The sequence below is a fragment of the Anopheles aquasalis genome, chromosome 3 (assembly GCF_943734665.1).
Source record: "Anopheles aquasalis chromosome 3, idAnoAquaMG_Q_19, whole genome shotgun sequence".
In the NCBI taxonomy this organism is placed as follows: Eukaryota; Metazoa; Arthropoda; class Insecta; order Diptera; family Culicidae; genus Anopheles; species Anopheles aquasalis.
Window position 1 is genome coordinate 50,781,328 of NC_064878.1, and position 12,221 is coordinate 50,793,548.

General features: G+C 51.5%; 1 protein-coding gene across 8 annotated transcripts in view; it reads right to left on the reverse strand.

Moving 5' to 3' along the window:
• The window catches only part of LOC126578638 (nuclear hormone receptor FTZ-F1-like), an 87,303-nt gene extending 78,270 nt beyond the window's left edge, over positions 1–9,033 (reverse strand). For 2 of the 8 annotated variants that reach the window (XM_050241424.1, XM_050241417.1), the window contains exons 1-2: positions 8,737–8,952; positions 2,803–4,554 (exon numbers count right to left, since the gene is read on the reverse strand). In XM_050241424.1, the coding sequence (XP_050097381.1) occupies positions 2,803–4,252 (1,450 nt within the window). In that variant the 5' untranslated portion in view covers positions 4,253–4,554; positions 8,737–8,952. Of the gene's footprint in view, positions 1–2,802; positions 4,555–4,624; positions 4,662–5,568; positions 5,714–6,105; positions 6,233–6,334; positions 6,457–7,532; positions 7,640–8,736; positions 8,953–8,973 lie in introns of those variants that run through there. The other 6 variants (XM_050241418.1, XM_050241419.1, XM_050241421.1 and 3 more) reach the window with 6 other exon arrangements.
• Between the last annotated feature and the right edge of the window lie 3,188 nt (positions 9,034–12,221).

Sequence of the window (12,221 nt, forward strand, 5' to 3'; positions counted from 1 at the left end):
GACAACGACGATGATGATGATGACATCGAAAATTGTGTTGAATGATTACAAGCAGGTCGCGTTGGAAGGTTGCCAAAAAACGGTGGACCAAAGTGCTTCCTATTTCATCCGCCCACTCACCCACTCCCAGCAGCAGCATCTTCGTCGGCAGCGGTTCCGGAAGAGCAGCGTGGCAGGGACGAGATACGGAAAGTAGGTCACACCAACGCACACATTGTCAAGCGGCGATCCATAGGCGGAGCTTTCTGTTACGAACGCGCGAGTGTGTGTCAAACCGTATCGATAGTAGCCGAAGCGGGAGCGGGAGCAACTGATAAGCCGCTGCTGGTGTTGTGGCACCCTATTCCCCGGTCCCAATTAGTAGCCGCTTGAGGTAGGAACACGAACCTCCGCGGCCGGGGGGGGGGGGGGGGGGTTGCCCTCCACCCTTAAACCAGCCAGTGGTACTCCCTGCGACGGACGAAACTCGTTGGTAGTTGTGGCAGGTCCGTGGCAGGACATGCGCACAAAAGGATACTCTCGGAAGAGCCCGCTACCGGAGTGGGCGGGGGGAGGAAGGTTCGGAATCGGTGAACTTGCCCTGAATACCGAATTCCACTCACGCCGTTCGTGTAAGCGAAATGAAGTTACTTTGTTGGTTAAGGTCAACCCATGGTGCCCTACAAAACTTCTGCTGAAAACTATGTCGCCAAACTAACCGTTTCAAAATGGCTGTTCTGGAATTCTATATTCCATTTTCAGCAACTACCGCAGGAGGAAAACTCTCAGTTCTGGAACTCCATGTTATCCCGCAACGCACGTTGCATAAACGAAATAAATCCCCTAATAGTTCTTAATTTAAATTGAATTTTACTAACTCGCTTCCGTCGTCCCCCTGCAGCAGTGACTGGCGTCTCCATCATTTGACTGGCGTCTCCATCTGGCCTGTTCGCAGTAAATGGTGCTCGCCTAGGTTAGGTCAACGTAGTTGGCGACGCCATAGGCATTGGGGGGCACAACCTTTTTTGGGTGCTTCTAGTTCGGCTCGTGGCAGTAGGTGCGTACGTGTGCATGGGTGTGTATGTGCGAGTTGACCTACTTTTCACGTTGACTGCCTGGCAACCAACAGCAGGCGCCACCACGGGGATGCGCCGCCGCTGTACAAATGCTTTCGCTCTCTCTCTCTCTCTCCCTCTCTCTTTCTGTTTCCCTCTTGGTGTTCCTTTCGGTTTCACTCTCACTCTCTCACTCTCCTTCAAGTCACCACCCGATGGCGCTTCCTGACTACTTATCCTCGAATAAATAGGACCCATTTACCCACCAATCGAAACCGGAGCCAGCGCCAGAGCCAGAGTTCTCGGTAAATGGAAATTGGCCTTCTCGCTCTCACTTCCGGTCACGCACGCACACATACACAGCCACGCTCTCTCTCTCTCTCTCTCTCTATCTCTCTCTGGAGGCGGCGAGTAGTATACAATGTACTGCCACGCATGGCAGCCAAACTGGCAGCGAAGATGGCGGCGCAGCGGTTGCCAACGCATCGTATGAAGGGTCAGGAGCATCAGCAGCAACACCAGCACAGCCTACTATTGTGTTGGTGTGTAGCAGTGTGCACCCCGAATGAAGATGTCAAGTTCAGCGTTCGTTTTGAGGTTAGGGTTTTTAGGGTAACACCATCGTCATTGCCACTAGGGCAAGGTTTGTCCGGGGCCCATTGCCGGGACCATGGTCGCACACCCTTGCCGAGGTCGCCCTTACCCTGGCCAGCGGGGTGGTTCCGATTTGGATCGATCGACCCGCGTTGGTGTTCAGCGGTGGTATTTGGTTTGGTTTAGTTTTGTTGTAACCTGCTGTGACTCTAGCTAGAAAAATCATTACAATCCGGGCAAATGGCCACGCAAACAGTGTTCTATTTTCGGTGTCCACACGCTCCACGAGCACCGCGCGCCGAGGCAAATATTCTCTCTCTCTCTCTGCTACCTGTCGATTGATCGACCATGGAGCCAAAAACGGCGTGCGATTCATCTTTTTGAATCGACTCCGAAACAATGGCCACAACTGTTTAACAAAGTCAAGTTGCTAGAGACGTTTGTTTCTAACATTTTCCAACAAGCGGTCCCCCAACAAGAGACGATCCCACCAGAGGGAGGTTGCTGTGGGTCTATGTAAGATACGATTGCCGTGGTTTGGTTCCATCTTTACAATTCACTTCTCGCTTCTTGCTACTAGCATAGCGCTTATATACTTCTTCCCGAGGGCAGGTTGTTTGGAATTGGAGGGGCACAAATCCAATTTCTCGCTCCTCAGGCCATCCCTCGAGAGGGTAGGATGGAGCAAATAGAGAGAGAAAAAAATCGGTCGGAATGTAGATCGATTTTTTGGACTCTCGCACTTGCACAACGTCCGGTAGCGAGTGGAATGTTTAATTTCTACGAGACACAATCGATTGCTGCGGGTAATATTACAACAGCCAAATCCCCTTGGCCCGCTAAGTAAGTTCGCGGGAGCTTCATCTAACTAACAATCATGATTTTTAAAGATCTACCATTCTTTGTAGACAGTTTTGACTTTTTCTTGACAGAGTAAGTACAGCAGACACATTTTAAAGCTAAATTAGGTCCAGTGTTTATTAAATATATCAACTAGCTTCTTTGTCTTTGCTGGAGAATCATAGTGCACCGTTTTTTTTCTGTCCGCGGACTCGCAATCGAACATGGCAGCTAGAAATTTGGTTTAAAATTCTCAACATAATAAAGGCATAGCTCATGCTACTATGCATTGAGGTATAAAAAAGTAAAGGGGAAGAAATGGTTAACGACTTACCGTCGGATTCCTCGGCGTAGCTGCTACCATCTTCCGGGATCTGAATATCGATCGCTTCGGTCAGGTTAGAGGATGCGTCGTTGTCTGCGGTGAGATTCGCCGCTCCGAGCTCACCTTCCGGACTGCCTTCCGGTATGGTGCTGCTACTGCCAACGATGGCCACTGTGCCGTTCCCCATCGAAGGGCCCTTCGATGTTGACGCAATCAGGTGCGCCGTGGACGTGGTGATGGTGCTCCCGATCGTCGACGAAGAACAGGACGGTGTAGCGATGGCTAACGAAGGCGACGATGTACAGGGCGTAGAAGAGGAGGTGGCCGCAGAGGAGGAAGACGAGGAGGAAGAAGTGGAGGACGATGTGGCCGCCTGCTGGAGCACCATAATACTGGACGACGACGAAGAGGATGCTGATGAGGAGGAGGAGGAGGAGGTCGGTTGCAGATCACCGCCACCACCACCACCACCAGCAACACGGCACAGGATCATCGAATCCTCACCACCAACACGGCTAGTGGTTACGCCACGGGATACGCCTACCTCCTCCACCTCCTCGACGACCACCGAGCCATCGGCAGCGAGAGTGGCAGCCGACAGCTGGAGACCCTCGGCCCCGAGCAGCGATCCATCCACCGCGACATCCACGACCGTTCCTTCGAGACCGTCCGGTAGCGAGGTGATGAAGGATGTGATCGTACCGCTCGTTGTCGTCGTGGCCACGGCCGTGGTGATAGAATTCTGGCCCAGCAGCAGATCCGACACACCGCTGGTAGAAGCCACCGTCAGTAGCCGTGCGTCGGACTCCCGGATTGGGCTCGAACCGCTCGTAACGATCACATTTGTCGAGGAACTTGGTTGATGATGATGGTGATGATGTGGCTGCTGTTGCTGCTGCTGCTGATGATGGTGATGATGTTGGTGGTGTGACTGATGCTGCTGCTGCTGCGGAACATGATGATGCAGCTGATGGTGAACGGTGTGATGTTGCTGGTGATGATGGCCCTGAAGGTGTTGCTGTTGTAGATCCTGCAGCTGCTCAACCAGTGCGTCACCATCGCTTACTGCGATGATGTTCGTCCCCTGGTGCTGGTGTGGTAACAGCTGTTGTTGTTGTTGTTGTTGTTGCAGTAGATGATGGCCAGCATCTTGTAGCAGCGCTTGTTGATCTTGCAGCAGTGTCACTTGCTGGTGCGGATGTTGGTGCTGCTGCTGCTGCTGCAGGTTGCTATGATGGTTGCTTCCGCTGTCTTGCTGCACCACAACATCGTACATCGATGTGGACAGAGTAGGCGATGATGAATGTATACCGGGGCCCGGTGTTGGTGAGGTGGTGAGCAGTAAATTGCTGATACTGCTGCCAGTGCCTGCCAGCACCGTACCATTGGCGTACATGATGTTGCAGGTTGCCGTCTTCGGTGAGGAAGAACCGGCAGTCGATGTAGCTTCTTCTTGCATTGCTCAACCGGGCTCGTTCACGCTTGATCAACGCACGGGATCCCCTTTCAATTTGGACTCACTCACTTCTTAAGCACTGCTATTTTTTACTCTTTCTCTCTCTCTCTCTCTCTCTCTCTCTCTCTCTCTCTCGCACCTTAGAGAACCAGTGGAAATCTCTAAGGCTCAACAAACTCTATTGTAGAATGCACTGTTTGAATTAGCCATTTTTTCGTATCTTTGGACCACGCACACTTTCGTCACTGCCCCTTTTCTTTGGCCGTCGCCGTTAGTGATTATGCACTCGACACACCCGTTGTGGACTGAAAGAAGAAGAACACTGATAAGCCACTGATTTCATGCACACCGCAACACACAATGGCGACACATTACACTCCGCGCCACCGCGAGTTATTCAGCTCGAGCCAAATGTCCTTGCCGTACTGACGCCACGCTTTGCAACGCTCCCGAGGCCTGGTGCCTGGTCAGTATTCGCACGAGATGACGTTACGATAACCTTCCTTCCCTCGCCCCCTTCCGTACATTACATCGAGTGCATCCCGGGGGCTCACAAACAGCAGCAGGAAGGGCAATAGAAACGCAGCTACTGCAGCGCTGCTGCTGCTGCAAAACACTCAGAGAGCAAATCTGTGGACCTTCGGAGACAGATCGGCCACTCGGTTCCGGTGCAAATCACTGTAAAACCGCGTATTGGAACGGGTGCACTATTCCGGGGCCAGCAGCTGTTGGCCGGATTTACCACAACGACTCCATATCTCGGCACCTGATGCTCCTCTTGCCCCACCTACCGCCCTGAGGTGCGATGGGTGGTCATTGTCAACCAAAGCAAATCGGAAACGCTCTCTCTCTCTATCTCTCTCTCTCCCTCTCTCTCTTACACAATGTACACACGCACACCCATAGGGATAGTAGTTGGTATTTGGGCCACGGTCAGGGATGCAGGTGCGCCTCCATCGGTGGGAGATCCCGATGGTTCATCCGGGAGAGCAGCAGCAGCAGCAGCCCGGCCTGCAGCTGCGAGCGCGTGTGGCAATGCGTGCTGCGAAGCGCCTGCAAACTGCGCAAGTATATAGTTCAAGGTCATCCACGGATGCACAGAATGCTCTCCTCGCTATCCCACCCACCACCAGGAGAGGCCACCGTTGGAGAAGAGGGTGGTGATGCAATTTGCTGCAGCCCGAAAATAGAGCACCACATCACGGTGCACTTTTCGGTGTATTTTTCACTCACTCCGCACTCCGTTACAGTAGGCCGTGTATGTATGCGTTGTTTGCTTTTTCTTCCTGCTGTCAGCTTGATGGTTGTCACAATTTTACCAAAGTAACCATTGCCGGATAGGTACTCCAAAGCAATCCGTTGCCTTCCGGTTTTTCCGGGTTCCGTGCACTCATCATCACTACCTCACACTAATTAGAGGATAATTCCATTTTCACACCATACACTCGGTGCACCATTACAATGCTGCAAAGGATACGAATGAACTAACAATCGAAGACATCGGACATGTCACGCACATGGGAATGTGGCGCGGTACGCGACCGGAAACAAAGGGCCCCCGGAAGTAATTGGCTGGTTGGTGGCCGGGAGCATAAACGCGCACGCACACAAACGCGGACGCATTCGCATGACACCTCGCCTCACTGGACACTGGAGCAGGAACTGGACGGACCTGCTGCTGTTGCTACTAAATGCCACCGAGGTCTATTTCTAATCTTTTATCGAAACAACACTGTATCTCAGTATTTCTCACTCTCTCTTTCTCTCTCTCGCTCTCCATCACTCGCTTTCGTTCACTTGCGTTATCGGGTGGTGCTGCTGTTAAACACACATTTCCAGCGGCACGAGGGACCGACCTACACTACTAATCTTGCAATCAGCACCAGCAGTACCGCGAAATTGGGCGAAGTCGCATTTATGTTGCGCGCAAGATAAGACACACGCTTCCCAGCTCAAATTTATGATACAAACGTTGCGCTCTATCTATCGAGGAACACACAGGCGGATGCACATTAATTTTGAAACGAAAGAGAAAGAACAAGGGAACGGATGTGACCGAAACGATGTAGTTTCTCGTTACCGCACCCCGAAAAAGGAAGCCGAAGAAAAACTCAGGACACACACGCTGGCGACGGCGACGGCGGGAGCACTTTCGCTCTCGCTCGCCAAAGGAACAACGGGAAAACTCGGGATGCGGGATCTTCACTCGGCGGGAAGTAACGGAACACTAATACCACGCAACCGACCGAACGGCGGCGGGAACGCGATCCCTTTGAATGTTGGTAGAAAGCATAAACATAACGGAACGGGTCCCAAGCCGCCACACAGACAGCCAGCAGCCAGCAGCAACTCCCGAATCCTCTTGCGTGGCGAGGGAAGCATTCCCCTAGACGCGAATCGCGTCTGTGTTGGATCGGATCCCCTAGGAAAGCAGGGAAGGGTGCAGCACCCCGGTGGAGTGGACCGAATATGGGTGGTTGGTTCGGGGTGGGACCTGTTACCCACGAATTTTGGTGGCGGACGAGCGCGTGCTCCAACAGTGGCAGCGGCAGCGGCGACTGCGATGTCTCGCACACACCAAACCATCCGCTTGACACCTATTTTTTTCTGTGCATTTCGTGTGCGAGTGTATTAGTGCGCCCTGCTCCGCAGACTCCTTTTCCCTTTCCTGTCGTCGTCCCCCCTTGTCACCCACAGAGAGGGGGGAAAGAATATGTAGGTCTTTAGGGCAGAAGCGAGTGGATCACCACCACCAGCAAGCGCTACTCGGCGGTGACGGGATGTGTTTCGGGAATAAGGCAGGGGAACTCGTGGTATTCCCAGTCGCACACGCATACATCGATACGCATTTCGCGGACGACCGCGCTTGCCACCATTTGGGCGAACACGAAGGAAAAAGGACACACGAAGGCATCCTTGCGGAATATCCTTTTTTCCATTTCTTGCCTCTCGCCTGCCTCCTTAGATCACTCTTAAACACCAGACCGTGTCACCGACTGACTGTGAGATGCGCCGTTTCACCATAAAACTTAGTAGCCTAGTGACGGGCGGCTAGGCGGCTCCATCATCATCTAAGCAGCCGCCCCGGGAATCGGTGGATGACAGCACGACGAAGCACACTACTAAGCACCACCGAACCGAACTGAACCGAACACACCAGCCTACTGGTGTTTGTGGTGCACAGCGCCAGGCGGAATATGGCCTGCCCCCCCATCAATTCACCGCCGCAGCTCGGCCGCTGGTAGTGTGTATAGCGCGCATTTTGCTATTGAACTTGATTTACTCTTGAAACGGATGACACGGTCACGACGGCACACAAACACACGCGGACGGACGGTGGCGACGACAGCACAACGTAAACAACGTTGAAGGAAGGGGGCAGATTGGTGATGCAGACACGGCAGCAGGAGCGGGGGACGGGGCCCCGCATCTCTCGTGAGAATATGATTTCCTTGTTCGCGCGCACAGTATTGGGCGAAGCATTTGCGACGGAATTTGAACGGCATCTGTTTCATACAAAATTCGCGTTTGGAGAACGAAGTCCGTTTCAAGGAGCTATTGATCCTGTGTTTACTATGCTCATCGATGGCTACTTATTCACTTCCTGTTTACCCACAAAAATTTAAATCCACTGAGAACTATGGAGATTGTTTCATAAACCCAGAGCGTTTACAGGATTTCGGTCAAATTGTACAACATATCAGCATCAATCCACTGTTCCACTGAATCCTTTGGAGTTTGCTAGCATCTACTAACGTGATTGAAATGGTATTTTGATTGTAGAGAATGAATTAAAACAGTTGCACAAATGTTCCGGTCAATACTGTGCTACGCAGCCTCTCGACAACCGACGGCGGCCAATATACACGCACTACCCTTCTTCCTAACGAGCGAAACAACTTCGCCAACCGCGAGACGGCAAGAGGAAGGCCACCAACCAAAGCCAAACGGCGCAAGAGAGCGAGAGCGAGACCGAAGTCACACCATCCCGCCGAAAGCGAACCACGTTTTTGTGCCAATTCTTCTTCCCGCTGGTGTTCCGTGTTCCGGCGATAGAACGGCGAGTGCAGCAGCAGCAGCAGCATCCCGGGGCCTACGCCTCGGTGGCCAGTAACACACGTCATCAACAATGAGGTGCTAAACAACCGCACGCGCCCGCTAAACACCAACAGCACGGTGGGTGTGGAGGTGTTGCCATTTTTGCAAAAGACATCACGGCGATCGCGGCCAATCGATCCTTCCATATTAGGCAATGGAGGCGCGGGACACGGAAGTCTGTTCTCCATCATCTGGGCCAGGAGGAGAAGCAGATGGAGCAGCAAGACACACAGCGAAGAAAGCGAAAATGCCACTTTCGCTCTCCTTTGGCCCGCTGATGGTGGTGGTGCCCTGTGTGTTGTTATTCGGCCTGGTGGCCCACCCCTTTTTTGCGTATTTTCGCTTTTGTTTCGCATAACACTTTCGTCACACACGCGGCCCTCGCTTACACGCATTTTTTCATCACTCTTCCGCTTCTTCTTCTTCTGCTGCTGGTGATGCTGCTCTAGGTCATCATATTAGAGCGGTCCGCGGTGATGGTCGCGGTGGCGGCAGCTGAGCGAGAGCGAGAGTGCACACGCGCCGCACCAGAAGGGGAAAGAAAAGGGAAAAAGAAGAGACCGAGAAGGGGACGAAACGGACGAAATCCGCGGCGGAACGTTTCACGGTCGCGCACTGACACATACTACCGGGTCCGAGTCGATTCTAAAATATTTAGATATTTTTTAGAACGCGGCCACTGCCGCAACCGTCGTCGACGTCGTCGTGCGAAACGGGATCCGCTCGTTCCCGCTCGCCCCACCATCAGGGGCTACGCTAATTCTTAGTCGACACTGACACTGTGCGTGACACTAACACCACTAGCGAGCGCGATTCTTCCCCTCGCGCGGCTGCCCGATCTCAGCACACAGTGCTCTACGCTGTATAGCGCTGGTTATTGAGTTTTAACAGGCAAGTAGTAGGCTGTTGTTAAGATTGTGATTGCAGTCCGGGAAAGCATGAAAACTATTTCAATATTCGAAATTAATTGAAATGTTTAGATCAACGTTCTTTCCTTGTGGCTTTCAAAGAAGCACAAAGCTGAATTTCAATTTAATTTTCAAAAGAAAATGCAATGCTCGTTTCTTCTCTTCTTCTCTTCTCTCACCGATAGCGGCCACTAGCAAACCTTCGCCTACTAAAAACGCACGGCGCTGTGTGAATTTTGTGAAAAACTGAATACCTTGCCAACGGTTCTTGTGCAACCGAATGGCGTGCGGCACTGTGTCGTCCGCAGTGTGGATGTGTGCGAGAGAGGCGCCAGCAGAAGTGCGAGCGAAAGGGTGATCTCCATCACACGCACACTGGCCATCGAGCCGGTTCACAAAAGATATTACGACGCTCGTACCACCGCCCGAGAACCCGGGGGGAGGCGCCAGCAACAAGGTGCCAACAGTCCACCACGTCCTCGTGGTGCACTGGCGGTATAAAGGCCCTTTGGCTGGAGCTGAGAATCGGAGCAAAAATGGCCAAAAACGGCGCGCTGCTCGCGCAATAACAGGAAATTACGAATGATGATCCGTGGCGCCCGTCTTTTTTTTGCGAGAGACGGACGGCACTGTTAAATAAAGGAGAATTCAAACACAATCAACCTACACACAGGCACTTCGTTATAGTGTGCAGTGTGGCCACCAGGTACCTCCCCCCCCCCCCCCGCCCATTGCATCAAAACCTTATCGTGGTTCCCCATCTGATCGGTTTTAGGAGCCGCAGTTGCATCGCATCACCCCTCCCCGCTTGCGTCAAGTGTGTGACCAACATTTGAACTGCAGGCCATCATCATCACAAGCACAACAATCGCGGGCGCCCGAGATGCTGTGCAAGAGGCACACAAACAGACACACGCCTTGAGGTCCAGACCGAACAGCAGGCGACGGAAGGGAAAAGGGGCTAATATGCAAACATTCAACCAAAATAGAACCGCTCTCTAACCGCTCGATGGAAATTTTGCAAACCACAAAAAAACATTTAGAAAAAAAAGTTTGCAAAAAAATCAGCCTGCGCTGTACGCTATCTCGTCCGAAAAGCGCGCACACAAACCCAATCTCAGTAGACCGCGCTCAATCGCCCCTCAATCTAAGCAACCGCGAAGGAAGATCAAGAAGGAACCAATGGGAAAAGGAGGGAGAGGAAATTCGCGAAATGATTTCATACAGGAAAGGGGAACCCAGCACACATTCTCATTCGCGAGAACGAGCAGCGCAGCGGTGGAGGTTTTAGAAGCGGCAGCGGGGGAGAGAGAGAAAGAGATAAAGAAAAGTGTCGCCTCCGCGCCATTCCACCCAACCCTCTCCTTTGGGAGAAGTGTTGTGTGCGTGCGTGAGAAGACGACCGCGTGCGAACATAGAAACATACTGACATACATCACACATCGGGGGCCCAAAGGGGAAGGGACCCGGGAACGCGATGGGGCGCAGGCGAGGCGAGGCAGCGAATGGAAAAGTTGCTGGTAGACGGGCACAGGATCGGGTGGCTTGAAATGCGTTTATTTCGATTTAGTAACGAATTATAAGGAAGATAAGCTGCTCGTGATTTCAAATAACATGCCCACACATTTTTTTATTGAATTGCTAGGGAAAGTGATAAAAAATTGTTCACGATCATAAAGGTAATAAGAGTAATACATCAAGAGCTACGGAAAATACACAAAGTTGTTTGCAAAACATACTGTGTCCCATCAAAACACTGATGAGAATGTCCTCATTGGTTGCAACATATTACTCCTTTCTCATATGGGTGCGGAAAGGATGAGTTCGACGGACAAGTAGTATTGCCGATTGTCTCCTGGACATCAAACTCACCTTCGCCAGCCATACTCGTGTCGTTGAAGGCCAAACAGGACATATGGTTTCCTTCAATTACCAGCAAATCTAGTTTTGGAAATTTGTTGTTAATGTTGATTATGCGTTTTAGCCGATTTTTAGACAAATCAATCGATCGCAGTGAGGGAAAGTCGTAGGGATTGAAATCGATGCTGGTCAGCTCATTGCTTTTGAAATCTAAACGTTCCAAAGAGGGTAGCGAAACCCACCCGGGTAGCGGACAAGGAGTATTTTTTCGTAACTGGCAATCTGCTTCTGGCACTGGCAATTCTGCTATCTGTTAGTTGGTTGAAGGAAAGAAACAGCTTACGAAGACTCTTGAAACGACCAATCCCGAGTGGAAGTTGTATCAAATTGTTTCCTTGCCGGTGCAACGAAGAAAAGCTCGGTGCGATCCAGTTGGAAAAGTTCAGCTTCGTCAATGCGTCGGACTCCAGGTTCATGTACTCCAGCGATGGCAATACAACAGGCTCGTTTGGTAAGATTTCCTTGAGTTGGTTGCTATCCAATTGGAGCCAGTTGAGCCGTTTGAATGGCGTAAAGAACTCCATGTCGATGTAGTCCAGCAAGTTATGCGACAAATATAGTCGCTCAATCGGCAAAATCATCCTTGGATCTTTACTCGCCTCAAGTCGACGCAGTTTGTTGAATCTCAGGTTGACTTCGATAAGATTACGAAGTCCCTCTAATGGTTTCAAGCTGAATGAATCCAGAAGACCACTTTCTAAAATCAAATATTCCAGCCGCTGAAGGTGTCTTATCGATGGCGGTATCTTGCGCATGGCACTCGTAAATACTACCAACAATTTCATGGCCTTGTTTGCGCCCGAGACCTTGATGGTTCGCAGTCGCGGAGCACGAAAAATTGTAATTTGCTTCAAATAACAGTCCGCCGGAATGCGTAAGATCTTGTCGTAGTACACTTGATAAGTAGCTTTATGTGTTATCCTGCTCAACATTCGTGTAACCTCACCATCCGGGTACAGCATAGACTGTCGATCAACTTGCAACATGAGCAAATCGAAATCCACTGGTGGACTGGCTAGTGGTTGAATTTCTTTCGAAGAAATGTT